At 35.2% G+C, this 15,612-nt stretch overlaps 1 protein-coding gene across 2 annotated transcripts in view; it reads left to right on the top strand.

Moving 5' to 3' along the window:
• LOC150104701 (uncharacterized) overlaps positions 1–15,612 on the top strand; it is a 51,651-nt gene that overhangs the window by 32,070 nt on the left and 3,969 nt on the right. For both annotated transcript variants that reach the window (XM_090395886.1, XM_090395887.1), the window contains exon 6: positions 366–425. In XM_090395886.1, the coding sequence (XP_090252012.1) occupies positions 366–425 (60 nt within the window). The remainder of the gene's footprint in view (positions 1–365; positions 426–15,612) is intronic.

The following is a 15,612-nucleotide window of genomic DNA, read 5'->3' as shown; positions in this document are numbered from 1 at the left end:
AGGAGTTATTATTTTCTAGATCAGCAGTAATATATATATATATATATATATATATTTAAAAAGATGAACTGGTGTGTTACAAGTGAATGTATCTAGGATTGTTATTTATTTATTCAGGTATGAGGAAAGGATTGTTTGAAGAATGTGTGGAAATCATGAGTTGTGCTCTCTTAGAATTGTTCTGGAATACTGGCATTTTATCTATTAAACATACTACTTTTGGAGAATAATAGTATAATTATTGATTAACGTGTGTATGACCGATAAATTAAAAGGATATAACATATTATGAAGAATTATATTTCGTTTTTGTGCAGGAATTCATTTCTTTATGGAATGTTTATTATTTACTTTATGACTTCTAGTTACCGCTGATGATTTATGTCATCCGACGAGCAAAAGAGATCCATACAGAAAGAATGGATGTAAGTTTTTTAAAGCTTGAAGTTATTGTCTAACATTTGATATTTAGAAACATAAAATCTTAAATTACACCAATAATTTGAAAATTAATATTACATGTTTATATAGTATATTGACTGGGTTATTATTAAAACAAAAATTACAAAAAGGAGGTCGTAATCTTTTATATGACATGAATTCTCTTGAAGAATATTGCACCCCTAAATTATACTTCCTTTTCCTTCCTACACGAAATACGTGTTTTGTATTTCGTAATGCCACTTCGGCATTTTCATGTCTGTCTTTTCGATTTCCATTTTCACCACAGTTCACTGATAAATAACAAATTGAGTAATTGACTGACAATGGTATCGAAGCTTTATCTTATTTTCTTTACAAATTTGCGCGCAGTGATGTAATGGAGGAACCAGCAATGTGGATCGACCCGAGAGAGAGAGAAAGAGAGAAAGTGAAAGGAACTCCAGATTTGTACAACATTATATAAAAAAATATTAAACGCTTCTTTGTACTTTGCATGTCAAAGAATTACTCTGTTTCTACAGATTACATTTTTATTTAATCTTTAAGCTTTTATTATTTCCCCCCCTAAACTATGAAAACTAATCTAAGATAGTAGGCTTTTCCTGAGGTTCAAATTTAAGAACATTAATAAAGGAAACCATTTTGAAATAGAATTGCTTTAGGATTAAGCATTTTTCATTGTATGCAATTGAATTATCTGAACAGTGTCAGCCTGGTTGGCTGAGTGAATAATGTTGCCGCTCTCTAACCAATAAGAGGCGCTGAGTTCGAATCACCACTGTAGACAACATAGTTACTGTATTTGTGAATATCTTTAGATGGTAGGCAGTTTTGCCGCCAACTGTGTTGTGTTTGTTGGAAGAGACCGAAGTGGCTTGAAAAAATCGGTGTTTTTTTCTTTTTTCTTTTTCTAGCAGAATTTGTATATTATCTAAGTCTGAGCTCACTGAGGTACCGAAATGTGCAATATGTTTTCAATATTTCATGGATGAGACTCACATAAAAAGTCTAATATGCTATTAATTGCACAGCTGCAAATGAATATTATTTGTATATCACGGGGAAACGTGTCTGTAAGCATAATCTGCTTATATGTTTTCAAATATGAATTTAAAAAATCATTATTGAATCATTTAATATCATAAAGAATCATCTATCTCCCTTGGCCATGTCTAAATACCCCAAATACAAACCCACTCGGCGTCCTTCAAGAATTAAAACATAGCTAAATGACATCAACAATCACACGACAGTATTGGTAGGCTTATCCTAATAGGTGACATTAATATAAATATCCCAGACCGTGGTTCTTCAACCACTAAGACAAATAAAATCATAAACTTCCCAAAAAGATTTCTTAATTTCTCCTCCTGACTCTGAGAATACAGTCCTGATATTGCTTTCATTGAACACTCTTTGACCACCACGCATCATCAACATCTCTACCCTTCAAATTCTCATGCTATAGCATTGCTGAAAGCTGACTTCTCAGTTTGTCATAATCACCAGCCCTTCTAATTCCACACATACCCATTCTTAACGTAATATTCAGCACTTCTTACAATCTCCCAGGTCAAGACAACATGATCGCTTTTCCCAAGTGAAGACAGTGTAATTAAATTGGTTATTGATATGTTCCGATGTTATTGACCAGATCCAATACTCTCGAACCTCTTGTCCCTTCGATTACATGCTGTCTCGAGTGGTTATCTCTTAACAACTTTAAATATATATATATACATATATAAGTAAATACAGCGTGTTTTTATTTATACTTTTATATACATAACATTTTGCTGTTTACATTATTTGGCATTCAAAAAACTTGGATGATAACCCTGCTCCTTGCTAGGCAAGCTTTCCAGAATTGCCTCGCGAAAATTACGGTAGATATAATGATTTTGCAAATACTCAATATTTAACTTAATAACAGTGCAAGTCGAATATTGAACAAATAATGATCGATTAAATCTTTAAAACTTTAATTACAGGTTTAACCCAACACAACAAAAATGCATCCGAAATTTTTATGGTACTCGCATTTACCTCTAGCTTGATTTTCAAAACATAACAATATTAATTTCTTTGATTGTGAAATAATAATAATAATAATAATAATAATAATAATAATAATAATAATAATAATAATAATAATAATAATAATACTTTTTTATGCTAAAATATTTATTGATTGCTAAAATATTTATATTTACAATGAACATCTTGTGTGACATTGCACCTTATAATTTTACAGAGTTCAGCACTAAGTGCTGCAATTCCTACATTGGATTTCAATTAAAATTTTTTTTATAATACTTTTTTGCCTTTATATTATGTATTTACAACACATGTTCTTCTAATATTAACAATGAAGATTATACAGAATTTTTTGTATAATTTTTTATTTTTTATTTTATTTTATTTTTATGAGCCTGTGTAACTCAGCGGATGTGGCGTTTGCACACCGCCGCGCTTGGCCGTACGAAGGAAGATTTGGTTTCGAGTTTAGTCGGCGACTAGAGGAAATTTTTCTAAACCTTTTTTCGACCGGTTCCCGAGTTACTCGATCTCTGGCACGGGCAAGCAGGTTTTTCCTCCCTGAAACTCGGGTTTTTCGTCCTGGAAACTCAAGAAAATCGACCGTAGAACCCACATTATTTCAGACATTAAATATATTGTGTTAGGGTTAGGGACCACGAGATGGCGGCACATTTGAGCCGTCTCTCTTCACTGCGTACCGCTTAATTAGTGATAGCCTTGGGCCATCTCTCTCTGATTGGGTACCAGTGGAGATTGAACTGCCCACTCAGTCTCCAAAAGTTAGATAGGGCTAAATGGCCTCGCTTACTCCCGTATACGAGAATAAAAAGGCTTTAGCTGATTTTTTATTTATTTATTTATTTTATTTTTTTTTTTTTAAAGTTTGAGAAAGAGTGATTATACATGCAAATTTCTGTATTTGCTTATAAGGATTACTTGTAGATGAGTGAGGCAAGTTAATCCCACCTACTTCGAAGCTTGGGTTAGCTTTTATGAAGAGAGTGGGATTTAGCCTTCATTATATGTGTTGTTGCTACTGTTTATGTATGGGATGAAGGCATTGGATGCTAGTGATTTGTGATGTGTATATTAGTGTTAATGGTTTCTTAACTTTGTTGGTATATTTTCCAGAGTTCGTGTTTTAATGTTCTGTAGTTATCTACGTGTTTTAACTTTCTTAGTAGGTTGTTGAATTGCGTGGGTATCTAATGTAATCTCACAAAAGAACCGTATGAGTTGTTGAAGGGTGTGGGTATGTAGAGAGTTGTTGTAGGTCGTGTTATATGATATGTATCTCTGTTGTTTCGATAGGTGATGTTGAAGTAATTCCTTGTTAATGTCATGTAGTGTTTCAGGTTTTTAATGTTCAGAATTCTGTGTATCGCCATGTGCTTGTCGGATATTGGTTGTTGCGTGTAAGGTGTCCAGATCACTGTTGACACGATTTTCTCGTGTAGTGTTTCTAATTTTGTTAGGTGGCTGTTTGATGTATTTGCATAGACTTTATTCCGTATCTGAGTAGGGATTCGCAGATACCGTGATATAGGAGTTTTTTTATGTTGGGTGGAATAATGTCTTTAACTTGGAAGAGTTTTGCTGCGATGATCCGGAGTTTGGTGTGTAGGTATTCTATAGGTATTCTATATGTTTTGTCCATTTAAGCTGGAAATCTATATAGAGACCGAAGTATTTTGCGTGTGTTACAGGTTTGATTTCGGAACATTGGCAGGTATTTTTGTTGTTAATGCAGCGGTATGTGTGACAATGTATCGATAGTAATGCGGGACGTATGATTCTTGGGTTGTGTATTATCAACATCTGTGTTTTGGTGCCGTTGATTAGAATTACGTTTTGGTGGAAGTATGTTGTGATTTCGTTTAGGTCTTGTTGTGCTTTGCAGAGAGCTGTGTTAATGTCTGTGTGGATTGCTAGTAGTGCAGTGTCATCTGCGTACTGAAATATTTGACTTCTTATGGACATGTTATGAACATCGTTAATGTATATGTTGAATAGAGTGGGTGATAATATGGCATCTTGAGGTACACCGTGTTTTACTTGTAAACTCCGACTGTGATATGTACCTATTTTTGTTACTTGTGTTCTGTTTGAGAGGTAGTTCTTGAACCATGTATGCAGTGTTCCTCTTATACCTACTGAGTATAGTTTAGTGAGTAGTATGTCATGTTCAAGTGTGTCAAATGCTTTGGTTATGGCAAACAGTGTAAGGACGGCGTACTTGTTTTTGTCGAGAGCTTTGTTTATTGTCGGCGATGTCTTCTAATAAAATAATGGTGCTTTTTGTTTTCTGAAAGCGGTATTGGTTTTGTGAGATGATGTTGTACTTCTGTAAATAGTTCTGTAGTCTGGTATGTGTTATTTTTTGTACAATTTTTGAAATGACTGGTAGTGTAGTTTTTGGTCTGTAGTTCTGCGAATATTATGTTCATGAGTTTCAAAAGTATTGCATTTATTTGTTCAAAGTGTGTTATAAGGTCTGTAAGTCTTATTTTGTCTATTCCTGAAGTGGTCTTTGGTTTTAGTTGTAAGATTGCTTCTTTCAGTTCCTGTTTTGTTATGTGTGGAAAATACACCGTTTGTTGTTGACTTTGTGTTGGTAATTTTTTGTTGATCGTTGGTAGTTTGTCTTTTTTGAGTTGTGTGATGTTGTTTGTGAAAACATGGTTGAATGAGTATGCTAGTTCCTCATGGTTTGTGTCCTGACCGAAGCTTTTTGCAATAAAATCTTGTGCTGAAGTTTTTTTTTTTTTTTCGGGTTACTAATTCGTTGAGTGTAGCCCATGTTTGCTTAATGTTGTCGTTATATTTCATGAATTTTTTGGAAGTAGTAGCGTCTTTTTGCCCTACGAATTTTTGTTGTTAGTTTATTTCTTGTGTTTTTGTATAAGGTTTGTAAATGTGTATTACTGGGTGACTTTTTAAGTTTTTTCCATAGATTTTCTTTTACAGTAATTGTATTTAGTATGTCGCCATTTATCCATGGATTGTTGTCTGTTTGTCGCCTCGTTTGTGTAGGTTTTGTTGCTTTTTTGTATATTTCTGTGAACTTTAGTTGAAAATTCTCGTATAATGTTACAGGATCGTTTATTTTAAATAGGGAATTCCAGTCTGTATTTTTTACTTGGTTATCGACAATGCTCTTTAGTATGATCGAGTTTTATCGACTTTTGTAGTGGTGGGAGGGGGGGGGGGTAGGAAACGTAATAAAACGAAGTTAAGACAAAGTAGTGATCGGCGATTTTTATGTTAATTACTGATGATGTATGGATGGGAGCCTGTATGTTGATATGATCAATGCATGATTGCGTTAGTGAGTTATTGAGTATTTCTTCTCTTTTTCGGGAGTTAATGGTAGGGTTTATGTTGTACTGACTTAGTATATCAAGATATGTGTTAGTGGTTGAAGAAGCGTTGTCAAGAGTATTTATGTTAATGTCTCCTATTAGGATGAGCCTGTGTGTTGTACTTGGTTCGATGCCGCTTAGCCATGTTTCTAACTCGTGAAGAAAACTGAGTGGATTATTATCTGGGGGGTCTGTATTTTTTGTTTATTGTGTATTTGATACTATTGTGGCTATTTTTGATTTCCAAAATTAGTGTTTCCGCATGTTCGAAGTGAGTTTGTTTTTCTGTCACATTGTATTTTTCTTTGATAAATGCCACAATGCCACCTCCTCTTTTGGTTGGTCTACATAAGTTGTAGGTTTGATAATTATTTATGTTGTATGCGTAAATTTCTGTTGTCGTTTATTGCAACTTCGGTCAATATTAGCGCATCTATGTTTATCATGGTATAATTGAGCTGTGTTATCAATGTAAGCCAGTGTTTTTTTATACTTCTTATGTTTGTGTGTATGATAGTGAAGTTGGTGTTGGTGGAAATGTTGTCTGACCATTTCTTCAAAAAGTCAAAGACCTTGAAGTTTATGTTGTCTGACTGGATATGCTCGCCTATGTTTGAGATCTCCATTATATAGTTTTTAAATGAGTTCTAATCTTATTCTTAAGAATGTGAAAAGTTAGTGTTTTATATTGGTAGGCTGTGTAAGTCGTATTCACTTGTAATTATGTATATACTCGAGTGTTTTCATTCTTTCTCAAAAATATCTGGGAATTCTTTGTCCACAGGAACTTGTAGTTTTTCTCTGTTTTTGTCTTCCTTGCTTGGTATAGAAGATTTTTGAAGTATGGAGTGCAGTGTTCCATTATATAGATTGGTGTTGGGAGTTTCTTATCAGTTAGTATCGTTGTTGTTGGCCTTGTTTTCTTGCTTTCTGTAAGAATGGAGTCTCTCAGATTTCTGTTGGTAAAACGAGCGATGATTTGTGGCGGTCTCTCTTTATTTTTTTGTGGGCCTCGGTTGATATAGGTGATATCTGTGGTTGCGATCTGAATTCCAATTTTGCTGCCGATCGGTTGCATTATGTTGCTTAAGTCTTCAGTATTTTCTTTCGTTATTCCCTCAATTTAAAGTTCTTTTTTTTCTTTATTTTTGTAGCATGTGTTCCATTTGACACTTGAATGTGTTTACTTCTTTCAGCAATTCTTGATTTTCGCATTAGAGTGTTTCTTGCGTTTCTATCGCTACCGTTAATTACGTCTTTATTTCTCGCACGGTTCCTAACATTTTTTCAGAGGTCTCGTTATTGAACTGTATGTAATGTTCATACTCCTAAAATTTTTGTTAATATGTTCTATGTGTGCATTTAATATAAGTCTTTCACCATGAGTTTAAATGAATCAAAGTTATCTGTAATTTTAGGATCTGGAAGCGGCTCCTTAATGTGTGTCGTTACTTTTCTTTGGTGTCTGGTCTTTGTTTTTCGTTTTCTCACGGCACTGTTGACATCGCCATTCGGTCCGTTTCACGGCTCCTTTTGCTTTCCACGTGCTTTCTGAGATCCCTGAACAATGGAAGTGTTGTTTTTGTTACATCCGGAAGAATGCGGCCCGTCCCCTTCATCGCTTAATGGCTTATTGCATTTGTTACAGCTCATTTTGCTTGAACTTCGCTGTCTTGGTGACCTTTAGCCTTTCTTCCCGTTAGCGACTATAGTGCGAATTTTAAAATGGCGACGTCCTTTGTTCTTCGTTGACTGGTGACTGCAGTACACTCTATGAACTTCCAACACTGAAAATTTGAATCTTACTTATCTGATTTTTGTAATTTGAACGTCCCTGTCTTCAGCGTGACTAGTAGAATTAAATAGTAGCACTTTCAAGTTAGAAACATGAGTTAAATAACACTTTAAACCTATAAAACTAGGAGCAGCGATACAGCGTACGTGCATCGTTTGCCTACACAGCGCCTGCTGTATATAATAATAATAATAATAATAATAATAATAAAGTGATAGCCTTGGGCCATCTGTCTCTGATTGGGTACCAGTGGAGATTGAACTGCCCACTCAGTCTCCAAAAGTTAGATAGGGCTAAATGGCCTCGCCTACTCCCGTATATACGGGAATAAAAAGGCGTTAGCTTATTTTTTTTTTTTAATAATAATGATAATATATATATATATATATATATATATATATATATATATATATATATATATATATATATATATATATATATATATATATATATATATATATATATATATATATATATATATAAACGATAAACAAGCACTTCTATCGAGTGTTCATCTTGAAATGTATTCTCGACTCTGCTATCCAATGTAATAACATTTTTTTTCCCCCAAAATAAATTAAACCAAGGTAGTGCTAATAATAACTGAAACAGGAAGAGTGATGTCATATTTGCATTCTAGTGTTTTCACATATCGTAATAGCACATAACAAATAACAAACTGCAGGCGTAAGTGTAAATAACATAAAATTATGGAGACGTGAGAAGAATATTTCACAAATACAGTAAAATGAATTATTAATATTAATGTGAATTAATATAAATTATTAATTAAATTATTAATTTTTATAAATATTAATTTGAATTAATATTAATTAATATAAACTGGAAAACAGTTTAGCAACATTTGTGGAACCTCCCACGATGTGTCATTTGACTCCATGGAGGTCTGATGATGATAATAAGATTAATAATCTTAAAATTATGACACCTAGAACTTGCTCGCCGAATAAATAAAATAACTTGATGAAATACATAAACAATATAAGAAATTAATCTATACATAGTTCATCAGAAATTTATTTCCTGTTGACTCATTCCTTTATAAGCAAGAAATATTCATGACTGTGATATTGTTCATTAGAATATAAGAATTGTTTATTTAAGAATTATTGATATAAGAAAACATAAGAATTGTTTAACATTATTATTATGTCATCCAAGCATTATGTTAACATTTTTCATAGCTTAAAACCTTGGCTGCTTTCAACTTAAATAACTTCAACAAATAGATAGGTTTCAAGTTATCGTAGTAGTTGACTAGAAAATAAAATCAAGAAATTGTTTTCACTTCTGCGGCTTCATATAACTCAATCTCTTCTTTGTCATGTTGAGGCAATGAGATGTCGTTTTCCTAAGATTTTTTTCCCGATCAGTCATAATACACTCACAGGATCATTGTGGATAATGCAGTACAGATTACTAGAATATACAGATAGGGCTAAATGGCCTCGCCTACTCCCCGTATACGGGAATAAAAAGGCGTTAGCTGTTTTTTTTTTTTTTTTTGACAATTATTTGTGCAAAAACGATAGTGTACAGTTGTATATGTTCTATTTTAGAGAGTTTATTTCTGTAAATTAGACAGAATAAATAAGCAGAAGTAGTGAATAGATGAAAGTTGAAGAGCTGTGAAGGATAGATGTGGAGGATAGAGGCACATGTCTTAAAACGGTATGGGCACGTCCAGAGAATGAGATAAGAGCGATGACCATTGAGAATTATGAATTAGTCACCCAGCAGAAGACGGAAAAGAGGAAGACCAAGAACTACATGGAGAAGAACCATTGACCATGGATCTAAGAGGCTTAGGGTGAAGATCGGAAAATCATCGGGAATCGAAACTCAGAACAGCAAGCAACTGTTGACAAGTGAAAAATACCATACAAAAACGAAAGCAAGCATTTCTGTAATTGACTTGTCCCTCAGTTACAGAAAGATACTTTCTAGAAATGTATTGATTTTGTATTTATTTTTGTATTAGTTATAAATTAATCAAATTTCATAATTATATTATTTTTAGGATTCTCAATATAGACACTTAAGTTATATATGGTAGATGATGTGTTTCACACTCCATCTTTGGATATTTTATTTTACTATTTGCATAATGTATCATAACAAAGTTTTCAAGCGTCCCCTCAACACATCCGACTGTTCGTAAGGAGTGAGGTACTAGTGAAGAAAATAAAAATGAGGGGGGACGGAGGAAATGACAAAGTACTTTCAGAAGCAAAAATACAAATTGAATTATTATTTTTTAAAATTTTTATTGAATTATTTCAGAAGCAAGAATACAAAATGAAATATTTACATTCCTTTGTAGAAGGAATGTAAATATTGTAGTAACGGTTTAGCTTGCAGAGTAGTAGCATTTCGAGTTAATTAAAATAATGTTAGCGATTGGTAAAGAACTATCAAGCACTTATTTGAAATACGATATTATTGCTGCATTTAAGGTTGGGTACTTGTAAAGTTATTATTTTGGATGTTTGCGTTATCATTACAACAAAATGTTATTATGTATTTCTAGCAATTGAAAAATTATCAAGACTGCGATTCTGTTAGGTCAAAAATTAAAGAGATCACTTGAATATTTAGCTGCATGTAATCCAGTGTTACTTTATGATGTTAACAAATCAAATTTTTATAGTTTATTGTCAATTAATTTGAATACGATAACTTTTCTCCCTTGCAGTTTTATTTTAGTCCCCAAGACGATCAAACTATATCTGCCTTTCGGTTAGAATGACCTAAATTCGAACCTCATTCGGGTCACAAATAATCTTTATATTTGCTTTCAAGATGAATGATTTAGGCGATCTCACACAGATATGTCAATGTTTTCCCCAAGAAACTCGAATTTGCCCCCTCCCCCCAAAAAAACTATCCACTCTTATTCAGTCTTTACATTAATAACATTGAGAAGGATTTGACATATAGCAGTTTGATGATGATGGTAATGCATAGATAGGCAGGATAATCACGAATGCAATCGACATGCAGCACTTGCAGATTGATCTGAATTGACTGGAATTGAAGGTAAGTGAAAAGGATGTTCAGTTCAATATTGTTTATCACTTCGGAGTGATGAGAGCTCAATGAGTATTATCTTGAAATGCATCCGAAATTTTCGCTTCAACTATTCTATTCCATAATGCTGCTGTATCATCATGGTAATCCCTTTAAGAGTGATAAGGTGTGTATGAAACATAGTTGATCTTGAGCTATATTTCAGAGTAGTATATTTATGGCATAGAATATGCTCTTTGTGAATCAATATCAGTGACCGAGATGTATTTATCTTCTAAGTAATCTAACACTTGTTTGGCATGTTTAAGGGAAAAAAAGTGTTAGTAGCATGATTTTTAAAAAAAATTAATAACATAAGAATTTCTATACGATGTGAACCTTGATGTATTAAAACTTGTATAGTATCACTAGACTATTTATTTTAAAATATATATATATATATTTTATTTCAGGATAATTTCATAGGAATGTAGATTTTCATAGTAACACAAAACGTGTTACCGATAATCTACATTCTTGTGTTCAAGTCGAAGCTTCCGGAACAGAAAACTACTTAGACACTGAAATACAAATAAATAAATTCTAAACATTATTTACTAGCCGACGTTTCGCAAGCTCAAGCTAGCATTATGAGGAGCACATTAACTGTTCATACGTTCCGAAGACGCAGAACAAAATGGCCTGGTTAACCTGGACGATCACGTGAACGGAGGGCGACAGTGGCGCTCTTTGCGGTGATTCTTGTTATTAATTATCATGGGCAGGGCCAAAATCTATGCAAGATCATACTGTCGGTTCTGTTACAGTTGTAGAACTTGTACCGCTTCCAGAACAACCTCTCTGATTTAAACTAAGATTTGTGATGTAGCCTGGCTTTCTTCCACCATGAAGTGGGGTCTTTCTCCAAGGCATGTTGTGATAGCCCGTTTTTGATTGTCCGTTCCTAATGTACCTTTATGTTCTATTTTCAGACAAGTCCGTCCTATCTTTCTGAAATAACGAGTCCCACACTCAATGCCGGATTTACGTATAAGCCAAAAAAGCTACAGCTTATGGCCTCGCAATCTGCCAGGGCCTCAAATAAAAAAACAAAAAGACCAGCTGATGTAATTTAAAACAGTTGGGGCCTCTGGGTTTTGTATAGCTTAGGACCTCAGCAAGTCTAAATCCGGCCCTGCCCATACTGACAGAGAGAGGATCCTGGCGATCCTTGACTTATCTCAGGAAGGTAGATACTCTGTGTAGAGTATCTACCTTCCTGAGTAGATACTCTGTGTAGAGGTTTGCATACTGTTTTGATTCTGCGATATTGAAAAAGAAGCCAACATTCACTGACATATATAAATATGTCAGCTAAAACATAGAGGCTACATGGCGTGTAGTGTTTGTAGAGAGCTCCTGAAAAGATAAGTGTTATTTTGAGTAAAAATTGGCAATATTGCTTGAATCTTATGTAGTATTGTTTACTTTTGGTAACTTAGTGTGTCTGTGTGATTTATGTGTGTTTTCTGCATTATTTAATTAGTATTTTGATAAGATGCGATAGATAGCGTGCATATGGCACCGATGAGAAGAAAAACAACGGTGTCCAAATCGCCATCTTTGTTCAAAAATTTTACCCTAAAGGAGTTTGTTCAGCGTAATGTCTGCGAGATGTACGCTTTGCGGAGAACGTTTGGAGTTTGGTTCGATCATGATAGTGGGGTGAATGTGTGCCGAAAGTGTAAGAAAAGTGAGGATTTGAAGTGTGTCTCAGGTCGCAAGATTGATGTCGATGTTGAAAGTCAGAATGTAGAAAATAGTGATATGATAGGAATTTGCGATGTAGTACCAGATAGCTTTGAGAGTGGTGTTGAAAGTGAGAGTGAAGGTAAAAATACAGAGCGAGAGAATGGTTTAACGGATGAAAAAAATGAAGAGTGAGTTTCAATGAGTGAGATCACACGGTGTCGTAATCTCACTTGCGTGGAGTGATACATACTGCGAAGCGGCAGCTCGAGCGTTTGGAAAATTGTTTACCGAGCGCATCACCTAATAAAAGGCAAATATATGATAAGAAAAACAAGAGTATGATCGGAGTGTAAGAAAAATGAAGGAGCGCATGTTGTACGGTGATTCTTTAGTAAGAGGTGTAATAGACGAGAGTTTGTTAAAATCGTACTTACAAGATGCGAAAATTAAGGATGTAAGCGAGTCTATCAGAGCGCGAAAGCAGAAGGTGAAAGAAATGATAGTAGTCGCAGGAACAAATGATTTAAAAGGTGATAAATTTGCTATGAGAGAGGACCTGAAAGAATTACTAGAGGTAGCAAAAGAAAAGAGTGAGATAGTTAAGGTAGTGAGTCTGTTGCCATGGTATGACAGAGAATAGTTGAGAAGGAGGGCCATAATTGCAAATGACTCTATGCGCAGGTTATGCAGGAGGAGTGGTGTGGAGTTTGTGGACGTGTGGAGTGAGTTTGATGACTGAAAGGATTTATATAGATGGATGGTTTGCATCTGAATGGATTTGGTGTGTGCAGACTGGAAAAAGTGTTGTTGAATGAAGTGGAAGTGGATGTGCAGAATCAGGGAAACTAGATTTATTAAGGGGAGGGGGGAGTGGATATGCAGACTTTAAGGAGGCAGTTGAGTTTATGAATGTGTATAATATACCCGAGCAAGTACGAAGGGCAAAATCAGAATGGGATAGTTAGTATAAGGCATCAGAATATGGGTGGGACTAACTGGCTTCTGCATCTCATGTGTACAAATGCCAGGAGTATTAGGAAACAAAAAGGAAGAATTTTTTACCTTGGTTTGCTCTTCCAGGCCACAGGTTATTGGCATTAGTGAAACATGGCTGACAGAAGATGATATAGCTAGTAGGATAGAATGTGAGGGGTATAGTGTGTTCAGGATGGGACAGAGAGAATAAAATGGGAGGAGGAGTGTTATTGATGATAGCTGATGAACTGCAGCCAAGGAGAATATAAGTAGAACTACAGGATAGAGAAAAGAGCACATTTGAGGCTATTTGGTGTGAGATTGTGACTAGCAGAACAAAATATACAGTGGGGTGCTGCTATAGACAAAGGTGATGGAATAGATGGTGGAGATAGTATGCATTAGCGAATAGAAGCAATGAGTGGAAGGAGAGTAATTATTATAGGGGATTTCAACTATGGTAACATTGATTGGAAGGAGGAGAGGACACATGGGAGGAAGGAATTGGATTTTATGCAGTTATTAAGGGATAACTATCTGCGACACCATGTAATAGAAAATACTAGGGGTCAGAGAGTGCTTGACCTAGTAATTGCATCTGAGAATTTGGCTGAAATGAATATGACCACATTGCCACCAATTGGTGAGAGTGATCATAGGGTCTTGGCCTGGAAGGTGGCTAAATGTGTGGAATTTTCAATTAAGACAGGGTACATGTGAAATTACTGAGCTGGTAAGTATAACAAGCTTAGGAGATTGCTTGGTTCAGTACCATGTCATGTAAAACTGCAAGAGCTGGATGTTGATAGTGCATGGGAGGTGGTTAAGGAGTGTTTGCAAGAGGCAATGGCTGACTGTATACCTAGAGTCCGGATAGTAAATCAAGTAGGGATTAAATGGATGAATAACACCATTAAGCTTGAGCTGCAAAAAAAAAAAAAAAAGAAACAAAACTGTGGAGAGAATTTAATGAGAAAGGTGACCTGCAGGCAGAATGGTATAAAACGCAGGCCAGAAGGGTAACGAGTGTGGTAAGTAAAGCAAAAGCGGATTATGAAAGAAAATTAGCCACGCAGGCTAGAGAGAATCCCAAACAGTTTTTTCGATATATTGCAAGTAAAAGAAAAAATTTATACGGCAGAATGATTTTAAAGAATGCTGATGGGAGGGAGGTAACCGAATCAGTTGATATAGTGGAATTACTGAGTGAGCACTTTGCAAGAGTATATCATTCAGGTGGTGACATTGCAGGAATGAATGAACCAATAGATTATACAGGAATTATGGTGAATGAAGTGGAGGTGAATAGTCTATTACAAAACCTCGATGTCAATACTTCTGTGGGATTGAATGGTATACCAGCTCGTGTTGTACGTGAAGCGGCTAAAGAATTGTACGTGAAGCGGCTAAAGAACTAAAGAACTGAGAGGGAAAATAGTTCCACTGCATAAAGGAGGTTCAAAGACTGCTGTTAAAAATTACCGACCGATCAGCATATCAGGAATCGTTGTCAAGGTTTTGGAGAAAGTAGTCATGAGGAAAATACAGGAATGGATAGATGAAAATGGGATAGTGTATGGGGGACAGCAATATTTTGTGAAGGGTAGATCATGCCTCAGTAACTTGCTCACATTTTATAACACAGTGACGACTGAACTGGATATGAGTAATGGTTTACAGTGATTCCGCTGGACCTTGCTAAGGCCTGTGGCAGGATACCACACCGAATTCTAATCAGTAAACTGCAGCATATGGGGATGGATAGGAGGGTGGCTGATGGAGAGATATTAGAGAGTAGTTTATTCAGGAGTAGAGTCCAAAAGACGGCCTGTGACTAGTGATGTGCTGCAGGGTTCTGTTCATGGACCACTACTGTTTAGTTTGTTCATTAACGATATAGGAAAGGATCTGAGAGGAACTGTTCATTTGTTTGCTGATGATGGAAAGTTGGGTAGAGCAATAATGAATCACAAGATGTCAAAATTTTGCAGGATGATTTGAATAGTTTGGAGGACTGGGCTAAGGAGAATGGATGTCAATTTAATGTGGCAAAATGTAAGGTTATGCATTTTGGGGTGAAAGATTAGCAGCAGTATGCCACATGGTGGAACTGTATTTCAGAGATTGACGAGGCCTGGGATTTTGGAGTGTTGGTGGATAAGGGGTTGAAGTTTAGGGAGTACATTGCAAAAGTGGCTAAATCAGCTCATCAAA

Source organism: Typopeltis vanoorti, chromosome 7 (genome assembly GCF_054136105.1).
Source record: "Typopeltis vanoorti isolate ZY-2024b chromosome 7, IOZ_Tvanoo_1.0, whole genome shotgun sequence".
Taxonomy (NCBI): Eukaryota; Metazoa; Arthropoda; class Arachnida; order Uropygi; family Thelyphonidae; genus Typopeltis; species Typopeltis vanoorti.
The sequence above is the reverse complement of the archived record's forward strand: the minus strand, read 5'-3'. Positions and strand labels throughout refer to the sequence as shown.